Here is a 22,859-nt window from a genome sequence, read left to right as displayed (position 1 = left end):
CTCCTATTTTCCTATTTTCAGGTTTTTCTGATATGCAACTTGTAAAATCTGATTTCTCACTGTCCGTTTCAAAAAATAAACCACAATGTCTCTAGGAAGTTTCTTCTGCCTGGCAATCCAAGAATTAACTCTGTAAATTTTATCAATTTGATAAGCAACCTCTTGTGGATCAAGTTCAATAAATTCAGCCATGGCTTCTGATAAAAAAATTTTTAGGTCTTCCCCCTTTTCTTCTTTAAACCCCCTAATTCTCAAAGCTCCTTCCATCATTCTATATTGCATCACCACTACTTGATCTTCATTTTTATCCAATTTTATTTGCATTCCTCCCATTCGATTATCTAGTTGCTGGTTTGACTGAACAATTTCTTGCACCTCCTCCTCCACCCCCTCCAGTCTTTTTGCCAAACCTTGAAAAGCGATCAAAATATCTTCTCTTATCTTTTTATTATTTTCTTTTATTTCTTTTATGTCCTCCATCATCTCCTTAAACTTCTCCTCAAACACTTTCCCTTGTTCTTTAATCAAATCTTCCAAAGCTACTTGAGAACCCCTTCTACCAGCAGTCTTAGGTGGTTTAGTAGACATTTCAATTTTTAAAACTCAGAGAATTTAAGTTTAAAAACTTCTTTCTCCTTTAAGTATAGGAGAGCTCAATTTGTTACAATCCACAAATAATGTTTCCTAGCTTCTTAGTTACGCAGCCTGCTCATTTTCACTTTACTTTCACTTCCTCTCATTTTAAACAGTCAGTTAAAGCAAGGGGAAAAAAGTTTCTCTTTTTAAAAGGTAGAAGTCAGGAAATCAAAGATAGTTGCAATCCAATAATTGTTCACTCGTGCTTCTTCCATCTGCATGTAGAAATCCACAAAAAGAAATCAATTGAACAGAGGTGGACACCTTCCTCTTTTCCTGCTTTTGCAGGAGCGCTCTGAAGACCGGAGATTAGCAGGATTCAATGGGATTCAACCCTTCGGGACTCTGCATAACAAAAACAAAGCCCCTGGGGGAATCTACCACTCCCCTGCTTCTCTGTTCTCTCTCTTTCTCCCAGAGAGGGAAATTGAAGCCGGGAACAGCTGTTCTTCGCTGTTTTCACTGGCTTTTATGATATCCAGTGCGAAGCGCCTTAATTAGGCACCCAGCGAGGAAGGTGACGCCAACCAGAAGCCCATATAACTGAATTCTTGATTCTAGAAAAAGAAACATAGGTTTCTGTGTGATGGGGATAACTGTTAGAAGTTTTCTTCACAAAAGGTTCCTTTTACATTCCTATTTCCAAATGATTAAGAATCAAGTGTTTAGTTTTGCAGTTACTATGTTTAATTTCCTGATTAAATTTTCTAGAATTAAAACAATAAGCAAGGCAATTTTAAACCAGGTCATAATAGCCACATAGAATTTTTGAACTGAACTGAACATATTCATCGAAGCAATAAATAAATGAATCAGTAGAATAAACTATTTTCTTGAGAAAACCTGGCCCTGGTATTTGCAGAATAATTTCTCAAGAAGTTGCTAAAATCGATTTTTACATTTAATTCTTTTATGTTAAAAAACAATACTGTCAAGCTATTCACTTGTAATGCTGTCACCTATATAGGCCTTTCAACAGTTATCGAGTCTTAGCCTGGAGGTACAATAGGGAAAATATCCATTCACCTGTTGTCTCCTCTTCTGTCACAAGAGTTTAAGAGTTGTGGTGGGCGAATAGGGAGAGTCTTGATACAGGCTGGAGTTCATCCAGATTCTTCTATTTTCTTTTCAAGAACAGACATGGAAAAATGTTTGTGATTTTGTTTTTCTTATAATTGATGTGTTGTAAATCGTAACGTGCCTTCAGGAATCCAAGGCAGGGTGGCATGCATCTGTTTTATCTGTATAGCAGTAAACCTGAGAGATAGATTGGGCTGAGGCATGTGATTGATCCAAAACCATATGGAAACTGCTGTAACTGAGTGAAGCTGACTCAGGAATTCTGGAAGTCCACAGGTTGTCAAGGGGACATAGTTGCTCAGCCCTGCACTACAACTTATTTCTGCTTGCTAGTGCTTATTCTGCCATATCATAAACATTTTTGGGAGGGGCACTATCTAAGCCATCTTGGGAAACGGGTCTAAATGTTTGCTATAATGCTGTTGTCTCAAGGACTCGTAAGACAGTAAAGTCAAAAAATAAGGTTCTTCCAACTTCAGCTAACTGATCTAGGTATAAAATCAAGTTCATAACACTTACTGCTCATCACATTGCCTTGTAGTGATGTTTTATGAGCAGTTCAGCTAGCTGCTACTACATCAAGAATCAGCCTCATCACTAGATTTCTTCTTTCTTTATAATTGTCCATAATGGTGCATAATTGATTTTCTCCCTAAACAAGGCCATTACTTATTAGGCCACCATTAAAAATGCCTGAAATGATTGAAATGAGGAAAAGAGAAATAATGTAAAAATGATCCTCTATAATTTACAATTTATATATATTACATATATATATATATATATATATATATATATATATATATATATATATATATATATGTATGTATGTATGTATGTATGTATGTATGTATGTATGTATGTATGTATGTATGTTTTCTGAGGTTTTCGCGGGTGTTTGTATGTATGAAAAACCCCATCCAATCAGAGCACAGCCAAGCTCCCACCCAATCAGTTCAAACCCCCACTAGCAGTTAAAAAGGAAGAAACAGCTGCAATCACACATTGCTCCCAGAAGCACGAAGCTGAAGCCTGAAGATGACGAATGAGACTTCGTCGAAACGTCACCAAGACACTTCCAATTTTACGTGGGAGAAAACCCGAATAACCAAAGACCTACATATATATATATATAAATATAATGTACAATTTGCTGAACATCACCCTTCTTCGCACATATTATGTTCTCTTTCAACTTGAATAATGTAAGGGGTTTTTCCTTACCCATTAATTGTATGTTCTGCAAGTTGCATATTTATTAGAGATAACAGCATCTCTTTAATTCATTTTCAGTTTAGAATTCTGTGCAATGGTACTGCATATATCTAGTTGGATGCTTAATTCTCTTAACTTTTCAAAACAGGCTACTCCAATTACGTCCCATGTTGCTAACAGCGTGAATACAACACACTTGTCTGCTCCAACAGCAGCTCTGGGAACTGTGGAATCTATTCAGGGATCGAGTTCGGGTAACACAGCATCATCAAATAACATCAAATCCTCAAATGCTGCTGTAAAATTGATGGAAAAGAAAGTAAATGTCACAGTGGAAGCCAGCGCAGATAGTTCCAAAAAAGACCAGGTAAATTCAAAGCAAAGAATAACGTGAATAATTTTGAATAACTAAAAATAGGAATAAATTGCCTTGAAAATAATGTTTGCATCAGTCATTTTTATAATCTGTTATTTTTCCATGGGATTTAAGAATTTTACAGTTTGTATACTGATAAGAAAAATACATAACATCGTATCTATTTTGATAATATGTTCTCAAGCCGCTCTTCTACCTATATTAGCTGGGGGTTTTTTAAAGAGGAAAAGATGGAGGTATGGTAAAAGTAGTTTTACTAAATTGTTGGAACCTGCACCTATGCAGACAATAGCATATTAACAAGCTTCTTTAGACAAACAAATGTTTTGTTTCAGTCAATTATTGAATAATCTTTAGCTACTTATAGCTAGATGTGACATGAACAATCTAATATCCATAATAAATTTCCCCACCAAGTAAATATATTTTTGTTAATTGTTATATATCTCTTCTAGCTTTAATGTTATATTTTAGAAAGTACAGGGGGATGTGTGCTTTGAGGTTAGAGATTGCACTGCTGTGGAGAGTAGCATTTATGCATATTTGAATTGGGTATTAATCACTTCAAAAATGTTGATGTGTGTCTGTGACCTTTCCCTAAATAAGATGCACCCTTTATTTTTTCTAGAAATTATTAATTCAAGAAAAAGCTGCCCAAGAAGTAAAACTTGCTATTAAGCCTTTCTATCAAAATAAAGATATTTCTAAAGAAGAGTATAAAGAGATAGTTAGAAAAGCAGTAGATAAGGTAAGTAATATACTATCAATGATTAGTAGTCTAGTTTTATTAATACTTTCAGGCTTTTGGACATAGGTAATAGCTTCAGCTCTATAATATAGCTGAAGCTGTTACAGGCATTTAGTGTATCAGATATTGTTTCTCACATATTATACTGATCATGTTCTTCATTTTTAGACTAAGTAATTAGAGCACAGCAAAGTATGTGGTGCAAAAGGAGGTGTGAAGGCAAAATTGTATCCTTGTGAATTATTCTTGTTTTTACCTCATCCATGTACTATTTCCTACATAGTTTTTCATTCTTAAACTTTTCTCTCTTATTAACTCCATCCAACCACTATTTTCCTGGTCTTTCTTTTATCTCAGTGTCAGGGTTTCAAGTAATAGATCCATTGCAAGCAAGAACTCCGAGGCAGGTGAATTCCTCAAAGAATAGCTTTATTGGAAATATCAGGGTGCTTCAGAACCGGTTCTGCATTTCAGTTCAGACCGGCCTGCAGTGCCTCTGCCAGCGAGCTCCTGAGCTCTGTTTTTGCTGGCAGAGGGTTACAGGAGGCCATCACAGCTGGCCACCCTGGCCATGCCCACCCCAAGGTCAAACACAACCCTGATGCAGCCCTCAATGAAATCAAGTTTGACACCCCTGGTATAAATGCACATGCAGGACTTCATTTATTAGTTGCATGAATATGGCAGGAATCCCCTGCAGCCCAAAGGGCATTACTCGGAATTGGTAGCAGCCCAAGGGGCAACTGAATGCGGTTTTCCACTTGTGCCCCTCTTTAATCTTCACTCGATAGTACGCCTCTCTCAAGTCCACTTTAGTGAAGATTTTCCCCCTTATCAAATAACCCAGCATGTCCCTCTTCAGGGAGAGACAGTACAGGAGAGGGGGTACATGTTCTTCACACATAAACAGTTTAGCCCTCTATAATCCATGCACAGCCTAAGGGACCCATCCTGCTTTTCCTTGAATAACACAATCCCTATAGTGCAGTCAGTGAGGTGAGAACATGACTGATTCCTTCTCACTGAAAACCTCAGCTAGGTTGTGATACTCTCCTGGAATCAGAGGCTCTAATCCATCACTTCCTAGTGTATTTGCAGTTTCCACTTTTACTTTCCTAACTGCAGGCACATGGCCAGCTCGCTACACTGTCCCTAGCTCTTGCTAGTTAGCAGTTTTTCTTCACATCCACCACCTCTCTGTCCCAACTCACAGAGGGGCTCCACTTTTTCCACCACACCAATCCCAGGTCTATGGGTTTAGTCATCCCAGAGACCACAATGAATCTAATAGTCTCTATGTGGATCCCCACTTTGAGCTTGGTCAGGCAGATAGCTGGCATACACCCTGTTATTGATCCATCCAGTTGGGAAAATGCTATGGGTCGCCAGTTCCTCCTCCACCTGGGGCTGACTATGCACCATGTGCACTCTGAGTTCTGCAATGTTGTGATAGTTTCCCTCATCCCCAAGAAGGGCACCAGGATCCCAACCCTGGCTGTCCTAGGGGTGATGGTGCCACTTACCATTGGGTTGTCTTCCCCTATGCTGTTGCTCTCATAGAACGCTGGACCCACTTGGGTGGTGGTCGGAGTTCCCTCTTCCTCACTGGACAGGAGAGAGAACTCAATGACTGCCACCCTATATGTGTCTTCTCCTTAGGCTTCGCGTGGGACCTCCTTTGGGCTGACTGGCAGGTGGAGAAGCAGATGCTGGCTATGGTGCGAGGCATTTGGCTGCTTAATGGCCCTCCTTCCCATAGAGGAAATAGGTTCCCTGGTTCTAGTAAGGCTTGCTTCCTCTGGCCAGGGTTGCATTCTCTTTGCCTGCTCTGGGACCCGGCATTCTGCAGGGTTGACTCTCATGCACGGTGTGCTCTCAGAACTCCATCAGGTAGATCTCTACCTCGCTGGCTATTCGGAACTCTTGTAGATTGTGTGGCACCCCTCAGGGTATGCAGTTTTAATATAGCTCTTGGTTCAGCCTTTCTCTGAAGTAGGAAACCAGCATACATTTGGGCAGTCCCTCCAGTGGTTAGCTAGACTGCAGAAGTCTTGGATGTACTCTATCACCAGCCTCTTTCCCTGCTTCAAGGTGCAGATACAGGATTCCGCACAACAAGCCGCCATGGGCTCCTCAAATCACCCACGTAGTGTTGTGTCTCGTCCAATCTCACCTCAGCCGGGTTCTTCTTATCTGCTTCCGAACACGGAGGAATGTCCTAGTATGCCTCCCGGCCCCAGCCCTGGCTCCATGCCCAGACAGGCTGAAGAGGAGGAAATACCTCCAGCCCCCAGCTCTGGCTCCATGCCCAGGCAAACGGAGCAACTAGACCCTCCCTCCTCCACAGCATGTGAGCCTGAGGGAGGTCAATTACCAACAGCTGCAGACTGGAGTGACCCTCGCGTCAGAAGACTTGATAGGCGGAGGCAACAGAAGGAAGGGAGGGGCAGGCCTGGATAAGTGCTGAGTCATGGAGCCACACCCCATGGCCTATATAAAGGATCTGCTTTCTGGCATTCTCCGAGTCAGGCAAAGTCTAAACATATCTTGCTGAAGTCACTTTCTGGTCTCCTGCCTGCCCTGAGGACATTGCTAGGACTTTGGCAGAGCTGCAGAGGCACGCCTGATTCGGATTTCCCTGACCCGGCCGTCAGCGGAAGAGTGGGACACGACACGTAGGATCTGCATGAAAGTATGCAGATTGCCTAGGTCTGGTGCTCTGCTATCATGCAGGGACACTAGCCATCCGGTAGCACTGCCTTCCAGCTTGGATACCACTGTGTGAACCCGGGTTGCATCATCTAGGTACATCCCCCCATAGTGCTACATGTGGTGCCACATCTGGGCCAAGAAGTGGGCCAGCTTGTCCAGATCCCCATAAAAATGGACCGTGGGGGGGGTTGTTTGTCTCTGCTGCTGCCACCTGTGGAGGATGAGGAATCCCAGTTGCTGTCGGGGCCATTCACTACCATGCTGGGGGAAGGGTGGGGGAGCCTGCTGCCACTGCTGCTTGCACCGGGGATCCAATCATCCTGGCAGATCACCAGCTGCAGGAGGGAAAGAGACTGGGTGGTTAGAGTTTTCACTTACTCTGTCCCAGCCACCGCAGCACCCAGTGACCCCGCTCCTTTGATCTATGGCCCGCCAAACTTTTCCTTCCTATCGATGGGCTGCAGGTTGCTGCTGGAAATTTCCACTCAGATGGCTCATCCCACTCGACCGGCTGCTTTGCCTTCCACTTGCTCCTTCTGATCACGTTAACTCCTTCAGGGATTAGGGGGTCCTTAACTTCCGTCGCCTTCCCTAGGTTCGCTACCCAGCAGCTCTTTGGCCCCTGGTTGGGGCATCTCTCAGCTGCTCCCTTAAGCTCACTCACCTTAAGCTCCAGCTTCTCAGCTCTCTGGAATGTGCACCTTCTGGCTGAGTCCCTATCTTGGTCTGCAACACCGCCGGGGCTTCTCCAGCCAAGATTTCTCCCAACTTCTTGTCCTCCAGCTCCTTGTCTACTGCTGACATCTTGGAGTTTCTGATCTCCTGCTGGGGTCCAAATAGTCACTATTGTGAAAGCTGATTTAATATCATATGTCCCATTTGGCACATCCAAAAAAAAGAAACTTCTGGTATATAGGAACTACCAAGAATAAAACTTTATTAAAAAGTCCATTTAGGCATAGCAGAAGCAAAGTCAGTTCTGAGATTTTCCCATGAAAACCCACATAGGTAAAAACCCCTTTTCATCCCTGGGTTTCCCACAGTTTATTGACCACCAATTACACTCAGTAGTTTTGTTTGGGAAAACCTAATCTACCTAGTCTGCACTGGCTGGTAGTTCCAAGAACTTGGCTTTGGTGATATCTCCTCTCAAGGCAGCAGAAGGCACTCATGCATTCCTTAGCCCTCCCCCCACCCTAGGAATTTACAAACCCCCCTCCCATTTCTGTTTGGCAGACTGTGAGCTGGAAGTTGATGCAGGTAATGATGAAAGCAAGTCACCTTTGACAATTTCTCTTGTCAACCTTGGTTTTTGATATATTAATTATAAGACCCATCTCATTGTATCATACTAAAAATCTTTAGGTTTTTCAGCCAATAAAATATCATTTTAATAAATAAATAAATAAATAAATTTCTATATAAAAATATAGTATGCTTTCTTTTCCTTGATGAACACATTTCCAACATTATTTGATTTAATTTGATTTGGAAGGCTGCCTGACCAAATGAATCTAGACATTTTACATAGGTAAAAAAAATAGGGAGGAAACGGACATGTGGGTCCAGACAAAATTATCCATTACCTTATAGAAAACCCACCAGGGGATCAGCAAATAATTTAACTCCATGCCTGGGAGCAAAGCCTCATCTTCAAAGACTTGCAGAATCCTTGTAAGATGGGAGCCATGGGAATCGGGGAGAGGGAAACTTATCTTCAGTGCTGAATAATTTATTTTCATACATGATTTACTTTCCTGATACTCAGCTCCTAACCCATTTAACCTCCAACTTTTGCTCAAAACCTTCCATAATTAAACAAAATTCAGTTTATTAGGTCTTGACAAACTTGACAGATCTTGACAAACTTGAACAATGGGCCCTATCCAATAAAATGAATTTTAATGTGGAAAAAAGCAGAGTTTTACATTTAGATAGGAAAAATCAAAGGTATAAATACAGATTAGGTGAGACCTGGCTCAAAAGCAGTAACTGTGAGAGGGACCTTGGAGTTCTAGTGGATGATTTTTGAATATGAGCCAGCAATGTGCAGCAGCAGCCAAAAAAGCTAATACAATCCTGGGTTGTATAAACAGAGCATAGAATCAAGATCATATGAAATATTAGTGCAGCTTTACAAAACCCTAGTAAGACCACATCTGGAATACTGCAACCAGGTCACCATACTACAAAAAAGATGTGGAGACTAGAAAAAGTTCAGAGAAGAGCAGCTAAGATGATCAAAGGCCTGGAGTCTAAAGCATATGAAGAATGGTTGCAGATTTTGGGTCTGGCTAGTCTGAAGGAAAGAAGAATTAGGGGTGACATGATAGCAGTATTCCAGTATTTGAGGGGCTGCCCCAAAGAAGAGGGGGTCAAATTATTCTCCAAAGTACCAGAGGGCAGGACAAGAAATAATAGTTGGAAACTGATCAAATAGAGAAGCAACCTGGAATTGAGGAGAAATTTCCTAACAGTAAGGACAATTAATCAGTGGAACAGCTTGCTTTCAGACATCATGGGTGGTGCTCCATCACTAGAGGTTTTTAAGAACAGACTAGACAGTAACTTATCTTGAGATTGTATAGTTTCTCCTGCTTGAGCAGGTGGCTGGACTAGAAGACCTCCAAGGTCCCTTCCAGCTCTATTCTATTATAAAATGTAGCTAAAGTTTGAATGTGTAATAGTGTGTTTCTCCATTCATGCCTTTCTTAGTGATCTATATATAAAGAGCAAAAATCTGATCTGTATATTTATCCTGTGCATTACCAAAATTTGCTCATTGTCACTTTTCATACCATTTCAATCAGAATTCTGCCAAACTGTCAGGACTGCCTCTGATCAATCCCTAGGAAAGAAGACCCTTGACCCCATAGATTCAGAAAAAGAGTACTTTTACTAGGAAAGAATTGATTGTAGCAAACGTCAGTCAAGGTCTGAAGCAAAACACATGCAAAGAGACAAATTGAAACTAATCCCAGAGCCCACTCCCAACAGTTAGGCAACCAGAGTTCAAACATCAGCCAGGAAGATATTTTTTGAGTGTCTGGTCCAAGTGCATAGCTCCTCCTTTATGCATGCCATTCCCAGGACGGTTAGCCTTGGAGGTGTTAAACAAATCAAACTAGCCTCTCTGAGTGAAGGCTTCCCCATTGCTTCTCGGAAATCCGAGTTTTACCTCCTACATACTTCCTCTCTCAAATACCATGCTTGAAGGAAAGTGATGATTGCCAGGCTGTGTTTTTCAAGGCAATTGGAACAAACTAATCCCTCTCCAGTTTTTTCAGTCACTTACTGTCTTTCACTTAGTATAAGAGAAGCATTCTTCTAAAGGTCACACATAGATATAGCCTTTGTACAGGTGCAATGTACAAAATTGCACAGCTACTCCATAAACAACTGCACTATTTAATATACATCTATGTCCTTGCCATTTATCAACATACTATTTTCCTTTTCATTAATATTTGTAAATACAAACGTTTATAGCATTCTTTTAATTTCACTGTTTAATATATAATTCCTCATTTCTATACAAATTTTTAAAAATACTTCCAGCATTCCCAACTACTACTTCATTCAAATTTTTAAAATTGTATTCGCTATTGGAAGCACTTTCTTTAGTTCTCCTTGGTCACTTCCAAAACAGTTTTTTAAAATTGTATTGTCTAAATGGTTTTGAATTCTCTCTCATTTAATTTTAAACCTGTTTTCCTTGACTCCCTTCTTTGTAACTGTTTTATCTTTATGTTGTATTTTTCTCTCATTCTTAGTTTTGTAGGATTCTCTTATACACAGTTTTCCAAGCTCTTTCAGTTCATTCAAAGAAGCATCTGTTTTCAGCATCGCCTCAGTGTAACCTGAAAGATTTCTTTCCCAATTTGTAACATACTTTTTTCAAAGCAAATTTCACATTTTATATTTATGTCCACTCTTACCTTCTAATACTTTTTATATAATTTTCTTCCTGCACTAATTCTGCTCTTACTCTTGTTTCACTCTTTCTTTTCTTCCATGTCCATTTTTCTCCATAAATCACTCTTGGCACTACCAAAGATTGTCCATCCCACATTAAGAGCTCTTGCCATACTTATATCTCATGCTGTGCCTAATCAGATCAGTTGTGTTTTGATTCATTTATTTCCTACATATGCATATGTTTTTGTGTGTATTTGTGTACATGTATACATGCAACACACACATACATACTCTATGTATTTGAAATAAACTTTTTCCTAAGCAGATGTTCATCAAAATCAATATTCTCATTCATTCTTGGATGTAGGAATAGTCTAATTACGTATTTGGCGTTCTCTCATCTCATTTCAAGCTTTCACTATGTTTTTTTTTTTCTGGATTATATTCTATCAACATTATATAGAACAGGGATCCCCAGGCTGCAGCCCACTAATGGTCTGTGAGCTGTTTGGAACTAGGCTGCAAAAGCAAATGGAGCTGCGTATGTTCTTGCCGGTTGCTTGTGCGGAATCACCCCTCTCCCCCCACCCACCCCGCCAGTCCGCAAAGCCAGAAAGGTTCGAGAACTCTGATATAGAATATTTCCAGAAATCACTCTAGTTTTGTTCGAGCCTGATATTCAATAGTCATCAGATTAGGAATTACTATCTTCATCTGTACCCACAATGAGATATATTAAATAATACTTTAACTTTTGTTTTTCAATTTTTCATTTAGGTCTGCCATAGCAAAAGTGGGGAAGTTAATTCTGCAAAAGTGGCAAATCTGGTAAAAGCTTATGTGGACAAATACAAACATTCACGAAAGAAAAATCCAGATGAAACTCTTTCTGTGGAAAGAAAATAAATCCAGAATGAAAAAAATGCCATCAGGATGACTGCGAAGTGCAATTTTGACTTGGACTTTTAATTAGAAATAGTAGTTGAAATCTGATTTTGATAAGATTATTTTTCAATATAGTGTATAATGTTTTCATATAAATAAATATAGATTAGTGCTTAAACTTTATCCTTTTGCAAAACGTTATGTAAAAAGAAAATGAAAGGAATAAAAGACACCACCCACCACTCCCAATTAGTTTGTTGAATGCCACGTACAGTATTTTTGATTCACACAATCTGTCAGAATTTTGGGCAGGATAATAAAATACATGTGAGTCAGGGAAAAGACGAGTAGATTTTTCTTTGATTTTCTTGCCACTCTTTTAAACCATAGTAAATGTTTTTAAAATGTCTCACTTCATAGGCTCAGTGTGTGTGTGTTGTCTTTTCATTTCTCCTCTTGAGGATTTGCTAGTGTTAAATCCAATATAGTTCTGAAAGGCATAGTGTAGATTTTAATTTAGCACTTCATCTTTGAAGAACCAAACCATTAATATATTACACAAAAGTATTTTGCATTACATTTAACATTGGATTATTCCTTGCCTAATTTAATTTGTGTTTAATATGTTTCAGTACAGCATACTTCTAATCTTCCAACCATTCGAAACATCTAAGGGAATATAAGAGGTGGATTGTGTAAGCAACAATCTTAGTCAAGTTACCTATGACAAAGTATTGACATTGATTTTAAAGCAAGCAGTTGTCTGAGGCCTGTGAAATAAAAGAATATTCTAGCAAGGATTATACTATGAGCAGGCCAAATTCATAACACCATGTCATTATGACCTTGTATTAGTTAATTGCATGAAGTCCAAGTGGAGAATGTTATTCTGATGTATATGTAGCGGGTAGTGAGGAAAGTTACTACCTAAAAGTAATTCATTAAGCATATTGCACCTATATTTCCGTCTCTTGCTACCAGCTTTTTTTTTCATAAATGAAGAGCTAAGGAAATAACAGTCTTTGATTATTCCTTGCAAGGAAATGTAACCCTCATGCAGTAATTGCCTTGCATTTCATTGCAGGTGTTATACCTAGGTCAATTAAAGGTGTAACCAGGAGAGGCAAACTAATTAAACATGTCTTCTTGAGAGCACTTCTGGCAGGCTCCACAGAAAGGCCCAAGACAAAGGGATCACCCAGAAAGTTAAAGCAGAACACTATCACAGTTATTAATTCACATTCTATTTCAGACAGTGAACTCTTTGTCTATATTGTTTGTATAACTAAAGATAATATATAGAGTCTTTAGTGTAGATATTGTTTTTATTTACAGTCAGATGCTATGCTTAGTCTTCTGAAGAGAGTTTTGTTAGAATAGCATATATGCTAATTTTCAATATAAACTGGCTGCTGACACTTAAAGTCTGTAGAATGCAATTTCGTTTAAACTCTTAATTTGCATTTTATAATTAAGTGTATTTCTCAACCATTTAAGATGGGATGGGAATTCATAGGTATACTATGTGTTGATTTGGTGCATCTGTGTTATTTTCTCTGTGTTTCTGAATTTAGGTCTACTTTAGAAGTTCATGAAATTTCTCAGACTTATGTGCTCATTATTAATTTTTCTTTTCCCTTTGCTGAGTATATCTCTTTTGTCTGCATAAGATTTCATATTCACAAATCAGACTTTAAAAATCTATGTTTGACCATGGAGTTAGTTTACTTCTTGATGCAAAACTAATTAGGAACCCAGTACAGTACTGAAAAGGAGAAAGAAGATTCCTGTTGAGGTTGAGACAATCTTCATAATTATTATTATTGGTCAGATGATGGATTAGGAAATATGCTTAATATCTTATTCCCATATCTCTCCAGTATAGTAGCAGCAGATTGTAGCAAACTTCCACTGCATTTCCAGACTGAATGAAGGGATATTGACTAGCGTGCTATTGTCCTGTTTCCTTAAATATTTTTAAAAGTCATTCCCTAATATGCAGCCTTTTAAATGATGGTACAGGCACACATCACTGAATTGAAAGATATTTTCTTTATGTGACAAGCACTTCAACTAACAGTGAATGGAAGTACTGTGTAGTTGTTCGCTCAAGATGCATTTCTGAATTAAACACTGCAAACATAAGTCAGCATACTTTGCTTGAGGTATTTCTGAGGCTGGTCACTTAGGGCAGAGTGCTTGCATCCAACGTTTTTTCCTTTTCTGATGACTTTGTCAGTACTGAAATGCTGATTCTTGCTGGACAGCTTTATGAAGTATGTTTATGACTAAATTTGGCCAATCTATACTATTTTTTTAATTACAACACTAGTCTTACCATAAATATACAGGGAAAGCTTGTAACCAAGTTTAGGAACATTTTTTCAGTATAATAAGATTGCAGTCTAGCCCACAAAGAGAGGAATTTCAATTGGTTAATTCATTAGGGCATCTGGAATAGACAAGATTAGTCAGAATAGCCAAGTTATTTTTGTAATTCCTGTGTCTATTGACTGAAATATTTATTTCTTGGTAGTACATTGTAAGAATTTCAGTAATAACAAAACCAACTGCTTTAAATTATTATGAAAAATTGATAATTGATATTTCTTGAAATGGTGCACTGAGCACTCATTCCAGTCTTTTGGTGTGCATGTGGCTTAAATGTGTTAAAAATTTAAATATAAGAAAATTAAAATCAGGATCGCAGTGGCTGATGTAATCCAGACTCTGGTGTCTGTAGCATAGGGCTGGAATAAAATATACTGAAAACAATATTCTAAAGAGTTTTATGTAATTCAGAATATTTTCTAATAAATTCTTTTGACTAAGCTGGAATGAGTCTGCCTCTTCTTAAATTGTGCTGATTTAGAAAACTCTGTTATGTGCATACCACTTCACATTCAACGACTGGGTGGTTCACTATAATTACTACATTGGAAACTGCCTTTTCTAAGAAGCAAGCATGGAAACCTAATGTCAGGTCCACATGGTGTCCTGCCATTGTTGGGGTGGGTGGGAGGATGGCTTGCTGGCACTTTTTCATACTTTTGCTTTTCCTGTAAGTTCTTGGGAATTAGGGAAGGGGATTGTCTTTGGAAACGGAGCAGACTCCCAGCCGGTTGCAAGCCTGGTTTCAAGGCCATCATGCCCTGAGAGTGAACCATTATCTGCCTAGCACCTCGGAGTTCTCAAAACAACTGTGCAGCATCCCATTGGCTGCCAGTGAACTGGTCAGGGGGGGTTGGGTTTGAGGATGAAAGAATTGCTTTATGCAGGCTTTTTTAGATTTTGCCTGATTTTACTGCAACCACACAATAAAAGTTCTTTTGATTCAACTCAAAAGTCTTGCTTTTCTGAGGGACCAACTGGGACAGGTCCTTACATTAGGTGAAATCTGCAGTTGGTCAACCTGGAGGCATATTGCCCTACCATGGGGACCGTGCACGTAATGCTAGCCAAATGACCAGGAGGAAGCTGAGTGCTGGAGGTGAAGCATTGACTAGGCCTCCCCCTGGGTTGGATGTCTCTGAGTGGATGGATGAGGTTGGGAACCTGGAAGATTCATCAATATCCAGGTGGTCCATTGGAATCGGAAAGAAGGAAGACTGGGAAGGAAGAAACAGAGGAGTGACCATCATGTGATGAAGCTGAGGCAGCTGACAACTAGAAAGGCAACCAGAGCTGGAAGAGTTGAGGATGAGGACAAGGAAGGCAATCTGGCCATAGCAACCTACTGATGAAGCAAGTAATATGATTCATGATGCATGCCTTCCAAACCCTGAAGGCACATGAGCCATATGCTATGATTGCCACCAATGAGGCCCAACAGACCCAGGAGGAAGATGGGGGCCGAGTGTCAGTGCTAGACACCACGATGGGAGGCTGCAGTGAGGGACCGCATCAAAACTGCGCCAGGTCTGCAGAGTGGTGGCTGTTCTGTCTCCTTCCCCACTTCAGAGCAACGAGCTGGCCTTCAGCCAGTGGATTCACGGCTCTTATCAGTCCTGGCAGAGAAATCACAGCTGTCTGCCAAAGTTCCAACAAATGACTCACAGAGTAAGACTTTCAGCTCTCTTTGAAACAGTTCAGCTAATTTTTGCTTCCTGTGGAATGAGAACAGTCCCAAAGCTCCTTATATATCCTTCCCTTTGATGACACCACCTCTCTAATCTTCTGAAGCGCGGATCGATCGAAGCTTGCTTTTTATTATTATCAGCTGGGTCTGAAGGCTTAGCCTGGGGAAGGGATGAATCGGGATGACGGCCTCATTACGTCCTCCGACTGATCTGGTTCTGGCTCCTGGAGCCAGGCCAAAAGAATCGGTGCTCCTGAGGTAAGCCTTACTGGCCCTTCCCCCTCACTTTCGGAGTCACTTTTGGGCATGGGGCCAGGTTCGGGGGCTGTAGTCACAACAGTGGCAGAATACACTGAGGAATTCTGTGACCTGGTATGCCGACTCAACGAATGGCTGGAGGACATCCTCATCAGCTGTTTCAAACATGAACTGAACAACGACCTGTACAATGCCTGCTTTTTGAGGGGACCCCTGTTGCAATATTAGCCATATGGATTCCTTTGAGAGATTGCTTATGTGCAAAATCAGCATAAGTAACTTTGGCAAATTTTATCATGTACAAAGGAAATAAGCAGAAACTTGTTTGATGTCAGTCAGATCAAGGCTGCAGGATGATGGTGTGAAATGTATCAACACTTTTGTGATTAACCACAGGACATTCCTTTTCTGATAAGGTTCCTCTCACAAAGTTTCTTAGAAGTTTCTCCTACACACAATTATATGAGATTTATTAACATGCAGGGTAAGGATGTTAAAAGATGTATTTCTGTGTGCTACATGATTGCTACACAAGTCTCTTGATGTGCCTATGTTGCTATGTGATTGATGTATGCAAGCCATTGCCTTTGATGTAAATGCCTTCTGATAAGAATCCTAATAAAAAGAGAGGCTCAAATTCTGTTCGGAGCACTCTCATCCCGAGGAAAACCCTGTGTTTGACTCATTCCTTCATGAGAGATCGCCGCAAATGGTGACCCCGACATGATTCTGCCAAAAGAATACCTCCCCTCACGTGATCGTACAGAAGACGATATGTCCCTCAACATGATTCTACCAAGAATACATTCCCCGGCATGATTCTGCAAAGAATACGTCCCTCAATGTGATCAAAACGATACGTTCCCCGGCGTGATCTGCTAAGGCGATACGTCTCTTGGACCTCCCGTGCTCATCACCCAGTCGTGGTCTGCACGCTCAGGAATCGTTGGTGAAGACGCTTTCCTTTTGTGAGTATGGGAGGAGGGCTCTCTAAGAAGCAGGCCGTGCATTTGCAGGAACTTAGGGAGTTGACCAAGACTAATATTTTTATATTAAAAAATAATGGAAAAACACTTCCATTATTGTCCAAAAAAGATATTGCTAAATTGCTCTGTTATATTTGGAAACAATATCCGGCTTATCCCGAGGGGGCCTCGTTAAAAGTGAGCACTTGGAGACGATTGGGTACGTTTCTCCATGGGTCTCCCAGAGCCCCCCCCAAAATTCTGTCCACATGGCGACTTATCATGGAATGTTTTTTAATCCATGAAAAGGTTCTGCCGGACACATCACCTACAAATTCTGCTCAAAATTCTCAGTCACCCCCCGCCCTCCGTATCTGCATCATCACGGAGGGTAATGAAAGAAAAAAAACTGACTTACACCCCCTCTCCGTTCCTTCAGCCTCTATGCCTGTTTTTTTCTCCCCCTCCTCCTCCTCCTCTTCCCCCCACTCTGCACCTTCAAAGCATACTGAGCTAGAAATCAACCCTGTGCCTGCTGTTCCTTCAGCCCCTTGCCTTCCACCTTCAAAACATATTGAACCTGCTTCTTCCATCCCTGCCTCCCTCCCCCTGCCTGCCTCCCCCCCCCAGTGTGCCCCTCCCCTTCCCCCATGGGTGCGGTCGCTCAGGCTATAGCCCAAGCTCGCCAGCAAGGTATTTTGGAAACGGATGAACTTGATCAATGCTCTCTCTGTCCTGTTGAATATGTCCCAAATGGCACCGGAGGGATGCAGCCTCGATTAGAAGCGCTCCCCATTAAACTAATTAGAAATTTGAAAACTGCTGTATCCATGTACGGCATACAGGCTCCATATGTGAGGGGCCTTATTCAAACCATATCAGGATCCTTTTTTATATTACCCCAGGACTGGAAGGACTTGTTCAGAATGGTCCTTACAGGCCCCCAATACGTGGTCTGGGAGTCTGACTTTCGTAAAGAAGCAGATCAAACTGCTCGCCGCCTGGGAGGCACTGTAACATCAGACCACATCTTCGGTGCTGGTCAATTTGCAAACATGGCAAATCAGGCGCACCTAGCCCAGCACCTCTTTGCACATGTCAGTTTGGCGGCTCTTCGTGCCTTGGAAAAGGTCGATGATGCCCAGGGAACCCCACTAAGCTCCTTCTCCATTTATTTTTTTTTACCAAGGCCCAAATCAACCCTATACTGACTTCATCGATGACCTTCAAAAGGCTGTCGAGCGGCAGATCTCTAACCACATGGCTCGCTCTGAACTGCTTCTTAAACTTGCTTATGAAAATGCGAATGCAGATTGCAGGCGCATTCTTCAACCTCTTGCTGCTAAATCAGATGCAACTCTTTCTGATTTCTTAAAGGCTTGCCGAATAGTTGGGACAAATACATACAGTATGGAAACCCTTGCCATGGCGCTACAGCAAAATGGTAAATCTACCGGCAATTGCTTTAATTGTGGAAAGCCTGGTCGTTTCAAGGCGCAATGCCGAGCCCCGGGTGGGGGGAGCATTTCAAAATAACCAACCAGGGATAAAACCAAAAACAGCTTGCCCCCAGTGCAAGAAAGGTTTCCACTGGGCTAGCAAATGCCCTGCTAATCTGCCTACCCAATTGGGAAACTAGATATGGGGCCCACAGTTAGCCCCGCCTCAAAGGCTGTGCAACAACCGCCGCCATTTCCTGCTTCTTCTCCGGCTTCAATCTCTCTTATCGCTGACATAGGCCTTGATGCAGATTTTCCTAACAAACCCTACTCCATCCCCGCCTCCTTACTGCAACCCCTCCCCTTTTCTACATCCACCCTTGTGATGCCTCATGAGTCATTTACCCTCCGGGGCAGTTCCTTCCTTCCTGCGCTTTTAACATGCTCTGATACTGTCACAATTGACATTGAATTTATTCCAAACTGCCCAATTTCAATACAAAAAGGGGAAGTAATCGGTAAAGTATTAGTTCTTTTTTATTTTTATTATTATTATTATTATTTATTTGATTTTTATACCGCCCTTCTCCCGAAGGACTCGGGGCGGTGTACAGGCAGAATAAAACAAGCAATACAAAATACAATTAAAATGCAATTTAAAAAATTTATTAAATTAGCCTGAGAATTTAAAAAATTACCTTACACTAAAAACCCCATTTAAAATTAATAAAAATTTACCATTTAAAATTCAATTCAAACCAGCCCCGCGCGAATAAAAAGGTGTGTCTTCAGTTCACGGCGGAAAGTCCGAAGGTCAGGTATTTGGCGTAAGCCTGGGGGAAGCTCGTTCCAGAGTGTGGGAGCCCCCACAGAGAAGGCCCTTCCCCTGGGGGCCGCCAGCCGACATTGTTTGGCGGACGGCACCCTGAGAAGTCCCTCTCTGTGAGAGCGTACGGGTCGGTGGGAGGCATGTGGTAACAGCAGGCGGTCCCGTAAGTATCCGGGCCCTGAGCCATGGAGCGCTTTAAAGATCGTAACCAACACCTTAAAGTGCACCCGGAAGGCCACAGGTAGCCAGTGCAGTCTGCGCAGGAGCGGTGTTACATGGGAGCTACGCGGAGCTCCCTCTATCACCCGCGCAGCTGCATTCTGGACTAACTGAAGCCTCCGAGTGCACTTCAGGGGGAGCCCCATGTAGAGAGCATTACAATAATCCAAGCGAGAGGTAACGAGCGCATGAGTGACTGTGCACAAGGCATCCCGATCAAGGAAGGGGCGCAACTGCCGAACCAGGCGAACCTGGTGGAAGGCCCTCCTGGAAATGGCCGTCAAATGATCTTCAAACGACAGCCGATCATCCAGGAGGACACCCAAGTTGCGCACCCTGTCCTTTGGGGCCAATAACTCGCCTCCAACAGTCAACTGCGGCTGCAGTTGACTGAATCGAGATGCCGGCATCCACAGCCACTCCGTCTTGGAGGGATTAAGCTTGAGCCTGTTTCTCCCCATCCAGACCCGTACGGCTTCCAAACACCGGGACAGCACTTCAACAACTTCATTGGGGTGGCCCGGGGTGGAAAAGTACAGCTGGGTGTCATCAGCGTACTGTTGATATCTCACCCCGAAGCCACTGATGATCTCACCCAACGGCTTCATGTAGATGTTGAACAGCAGGGGCGAGAGAATCGACCCCTGCGGTACCCCACAAGTGAGGCACCTCACGGCCGACCTCTGCCCCCCTGTCAACACCGTCTGCGACCAGTCGGAGAGGTAGGAGGAGAACCACCGATACACGGTGCCTCCCACTCCCAATCCCCCCAACCGGCGCAGCAAGATACCATGGTCGATGGTATCAAAAGCCGCTGAGAGGTCTAATAGGACCAGGGCAGAGGAGTACCCCCTGTCCCTGGCCCACCAGAGATCATCCACCAATGCGACCAAAGCTGTCTCCGTGCTGTATCCGGGTCGAAAGCCGGACTGGAACGGGTCTAGATAGACGGCTTCATCCAGGTATTGGGGTAGCTGTCGCGCCACAGCACTCTCTACAACCTTCGCAACGAAGCGAAGGTTGGAGACTGGACGATAATTTCCCAAAATAGCTGGGTCCAGGGAGGGCTTCTTGAGGAGGGGTCTCACCACCGCCTCTTTCAAGGCGGCAGGGAAAACCCCTTCCAGCAAAGAAGCGTTGATAATCCTCTGGAGCCAGCCTCGTGTCACCTCCTGAGTGGCCAGTACCAGCCAGGAAGGACACGGGTCCAGTAAACATGTCGTGGCGTGAAGCCTCCCCAACAACCTGTCCACGTCCTCGGGAGCCACAGGGTCAAACTCATCCCAAACCGGCTCAACAAGACGTGTCTCCTCTCCCTCGCTTGGATTATCCCAATTTCGGTCCAGACCGTCCCGGAGCTGAGCGATTTTATCGTATAGATAACCACTAAACTCCTCGGCTCGTCCCTGCAACGGGTCATCCCGTACCTCCTGATGAAGGAGGGAGCGGGTCACCCGAAACAGGGCGGCCGGGCGGTTATCTGCCGACGCAATGAGGGTGGAGGCGTAGGAACGCCTCGCCTCCCTCATTGCCACTAGGTAGGTCCTAGAATAGGACCTAACTAGTGTCCGATCAGCCTCGGAACGACTGGACCTCCAAGTGCTCTCTAGGCGTCTTCTCCGGCGTTTCATCTCCCTCAGCCCCTCGGAGAACCAAGGGGCCGGGCGAGATCTGCGCCGGGTCAGAGGCCGCAAAGGCGCGACACGGTCCAAGGCCCCAGCCGCGGCCTGTTCCCAGGCCACAACTAGTTCCTCAGTCGTGCCGTGGGTCAGATCCTCAGGAAATGGCCCAAGCTCCGTCAGGAACCTCTCAGGGTCCATCAGGTGCCTGGGACGGAACCAACGTATAGGTTCCGTCTCCCTGTGATGGTGAGTGGCGGTTCGGAAGTCTAGGCGAAGGAGAAAATGATCGGACCATGACATTGGTTCTGTTACTAAATCATCTAATTCCAGATCATTTAACCACTGTCCAGAGATAAAAATCAAGTCCAGCGTGCCTCCCCCCGTGTGCGTAGGGCCATCATTTACTCGAATCAGGTCCAAGGCCGTCATGGAAGCCTGGAACTCCTGAGCTGCCGTCGATGACAAGCCGACTGATGGCAGGTTGAAATCCCCCATGACTACAAGTCTGGGGGTCTCAACCGCCACCGCGGCAAGCACCTCCAACAGCTCAGGCAGGGCTGTGGTCACGCAGCAAGGAGCCAGGTACGCGATCAACAAGCCCAACTGATTCCTATGGCCCCACCGCACATAGAGGGATTCACAGCCGGCAATCTGAGGAACAGTGGCCTCCCTCGGCTCTAGATCTTCCTTAATAACAACCGCCACCCCCCCACCCCTACCTTGGGCCCTCGGCTGATGAAATGCTCGGAAACCTGGAGGGCACAACTCAACAAGGGGGACCCCCCCCTCTGGCCCCAACCAGGTCTCCGTAATGCCCATCAGGTCCGCGGACTCCCCCTGAATAAGGTCGCAAATCAGGGGAGCTTTATTAGCCACGGACCGGGCATTACACAACATCAGCCGAAGATCCAAGCTCTGAGGATCATGGCCGCCCGAGGAACGGGTAGGGACTGGGGGGCCGGAGCACGTGATCGCTTTCAGACATCGAACACGTGCTCCCAGATCTCGATACGCCCCCCCCCTCCGCCATATCTGCCTCTCCCACTTACCGTACTGATTGAAAGTCCCTCTAATCCTGGAACTGAGCCCTCCCCCCCTGCCTTCAGACCAGATGGAGTAGTGCCGCGAACAAGCACAGGGGCTGGATCCCTCCCCGACGGGTTCTCTCCCCACCCGTCAGATCCCTCCCTCCCACCCTCCCCTTAAAATTCCCATTAAAATTCCCCTTAAAAAATCTATTAAAACAATTAATTAAAAAACCCCTGAGTCTCCTATTCTTGGCATGCCAACTCTCGGGGTTCCAAAACCCGTCCTCAAGATGGGCCCTCGATAGTGTGGAGGGCCAAACCCGCGAGAGAGGGGAATCTCGCAGGGCAAGAAGGTCAGCCGCTGTAAATGTCCGCATGATGAGAGTCCGGCAAGCAGACCCATCCTGGACCTGTCAAGATGGAAATTGACACACCAGTAATCCGGGTGGAAGACAGACGAGATAGTTCTTTGGCGGTGGGTGAAAAGCCGCCATGATTAAGTCAGAGCACCAACCCCTCCTATCCCGAGGGGTGGACTATGGACGAGGGGAAGGGGGAAAAGGATGAAGTCCTACAATAGTCAAGCTAGGATTGTCCAGGACCAACCTCAGTTCCCCCACTGGGGCCAAAGATCTTCAGAAGGTCCCCTTGCAGTCAGCCCTTAGGCGTCCTCTAAGATGGTAAAAAAGGCGCCCACACGGCCCGTGATCGTCCTATAAGTTGGCAAAAAGGCCGAAACACGTGCCTAATGGACCAGCCGCTCCACCGACGAGACGCCCCTCTCCCAATATCCGGGGGGGGGGGGCAAAGGACTCACAAGAGCCCCCACAGACGGCCATAGACGCCCTCAA

General features: G+C 43.6%; 1 protein-coding gene across 5 annotated transcripts in view; it reads left to right on the top strand.

The window, feature by feature from the left end:
• Positions 1-14,402, top strand: part of SCAF11 (SR-related CTD associated factor 11) — an 85,247-nt gene extending 70,845 nt beyond the window's left edge. For all 5 annotated transcript variants that reach the window (XM_058191216.1, XM_058191217.1, XM_058191215.1 and 2 more), the window contains 3 exons: positions 3,080-3,298; positions 3,936-4,055; positions 11,463-14,402. In XM_058191216.1, coding sequence (XP_058047199.1) covers positions 3,080-3,298; positions 3,936-4,055; positions 11,463-11,591 — 468 coding nt within the window. In that variant the 3' untranslated portion in view covers positions 11,592-14,402. The remainder of the gene's footprint in view (positions 1-3,079; positions 3,299-3,935; positions 4,056-11,462) is intronic.
• The last annotated feature ends 8,457 nt before the right edge of the window (positions 14,403-22,859 follow it).

This window comes from Ahaetulla prasina, chromosome 7 (genome assembly GCF_028640845.1).
Source record: "Ahaetulla prasina isolate Xishuangbanna chromosome 7, ASM2864084v1, whole genome shotgun sequence".
NCBI classification, from domain to species: domain Eukaryota; kingdom Metazoa; phylum Chordata; class Lepidosauria; order Squamata; family Colubridae; genus Ahaetulla; species Ahaetulla prasina.
This window is presented reverse-complemented; position numbering and strand designations above follow the sequence as displayed.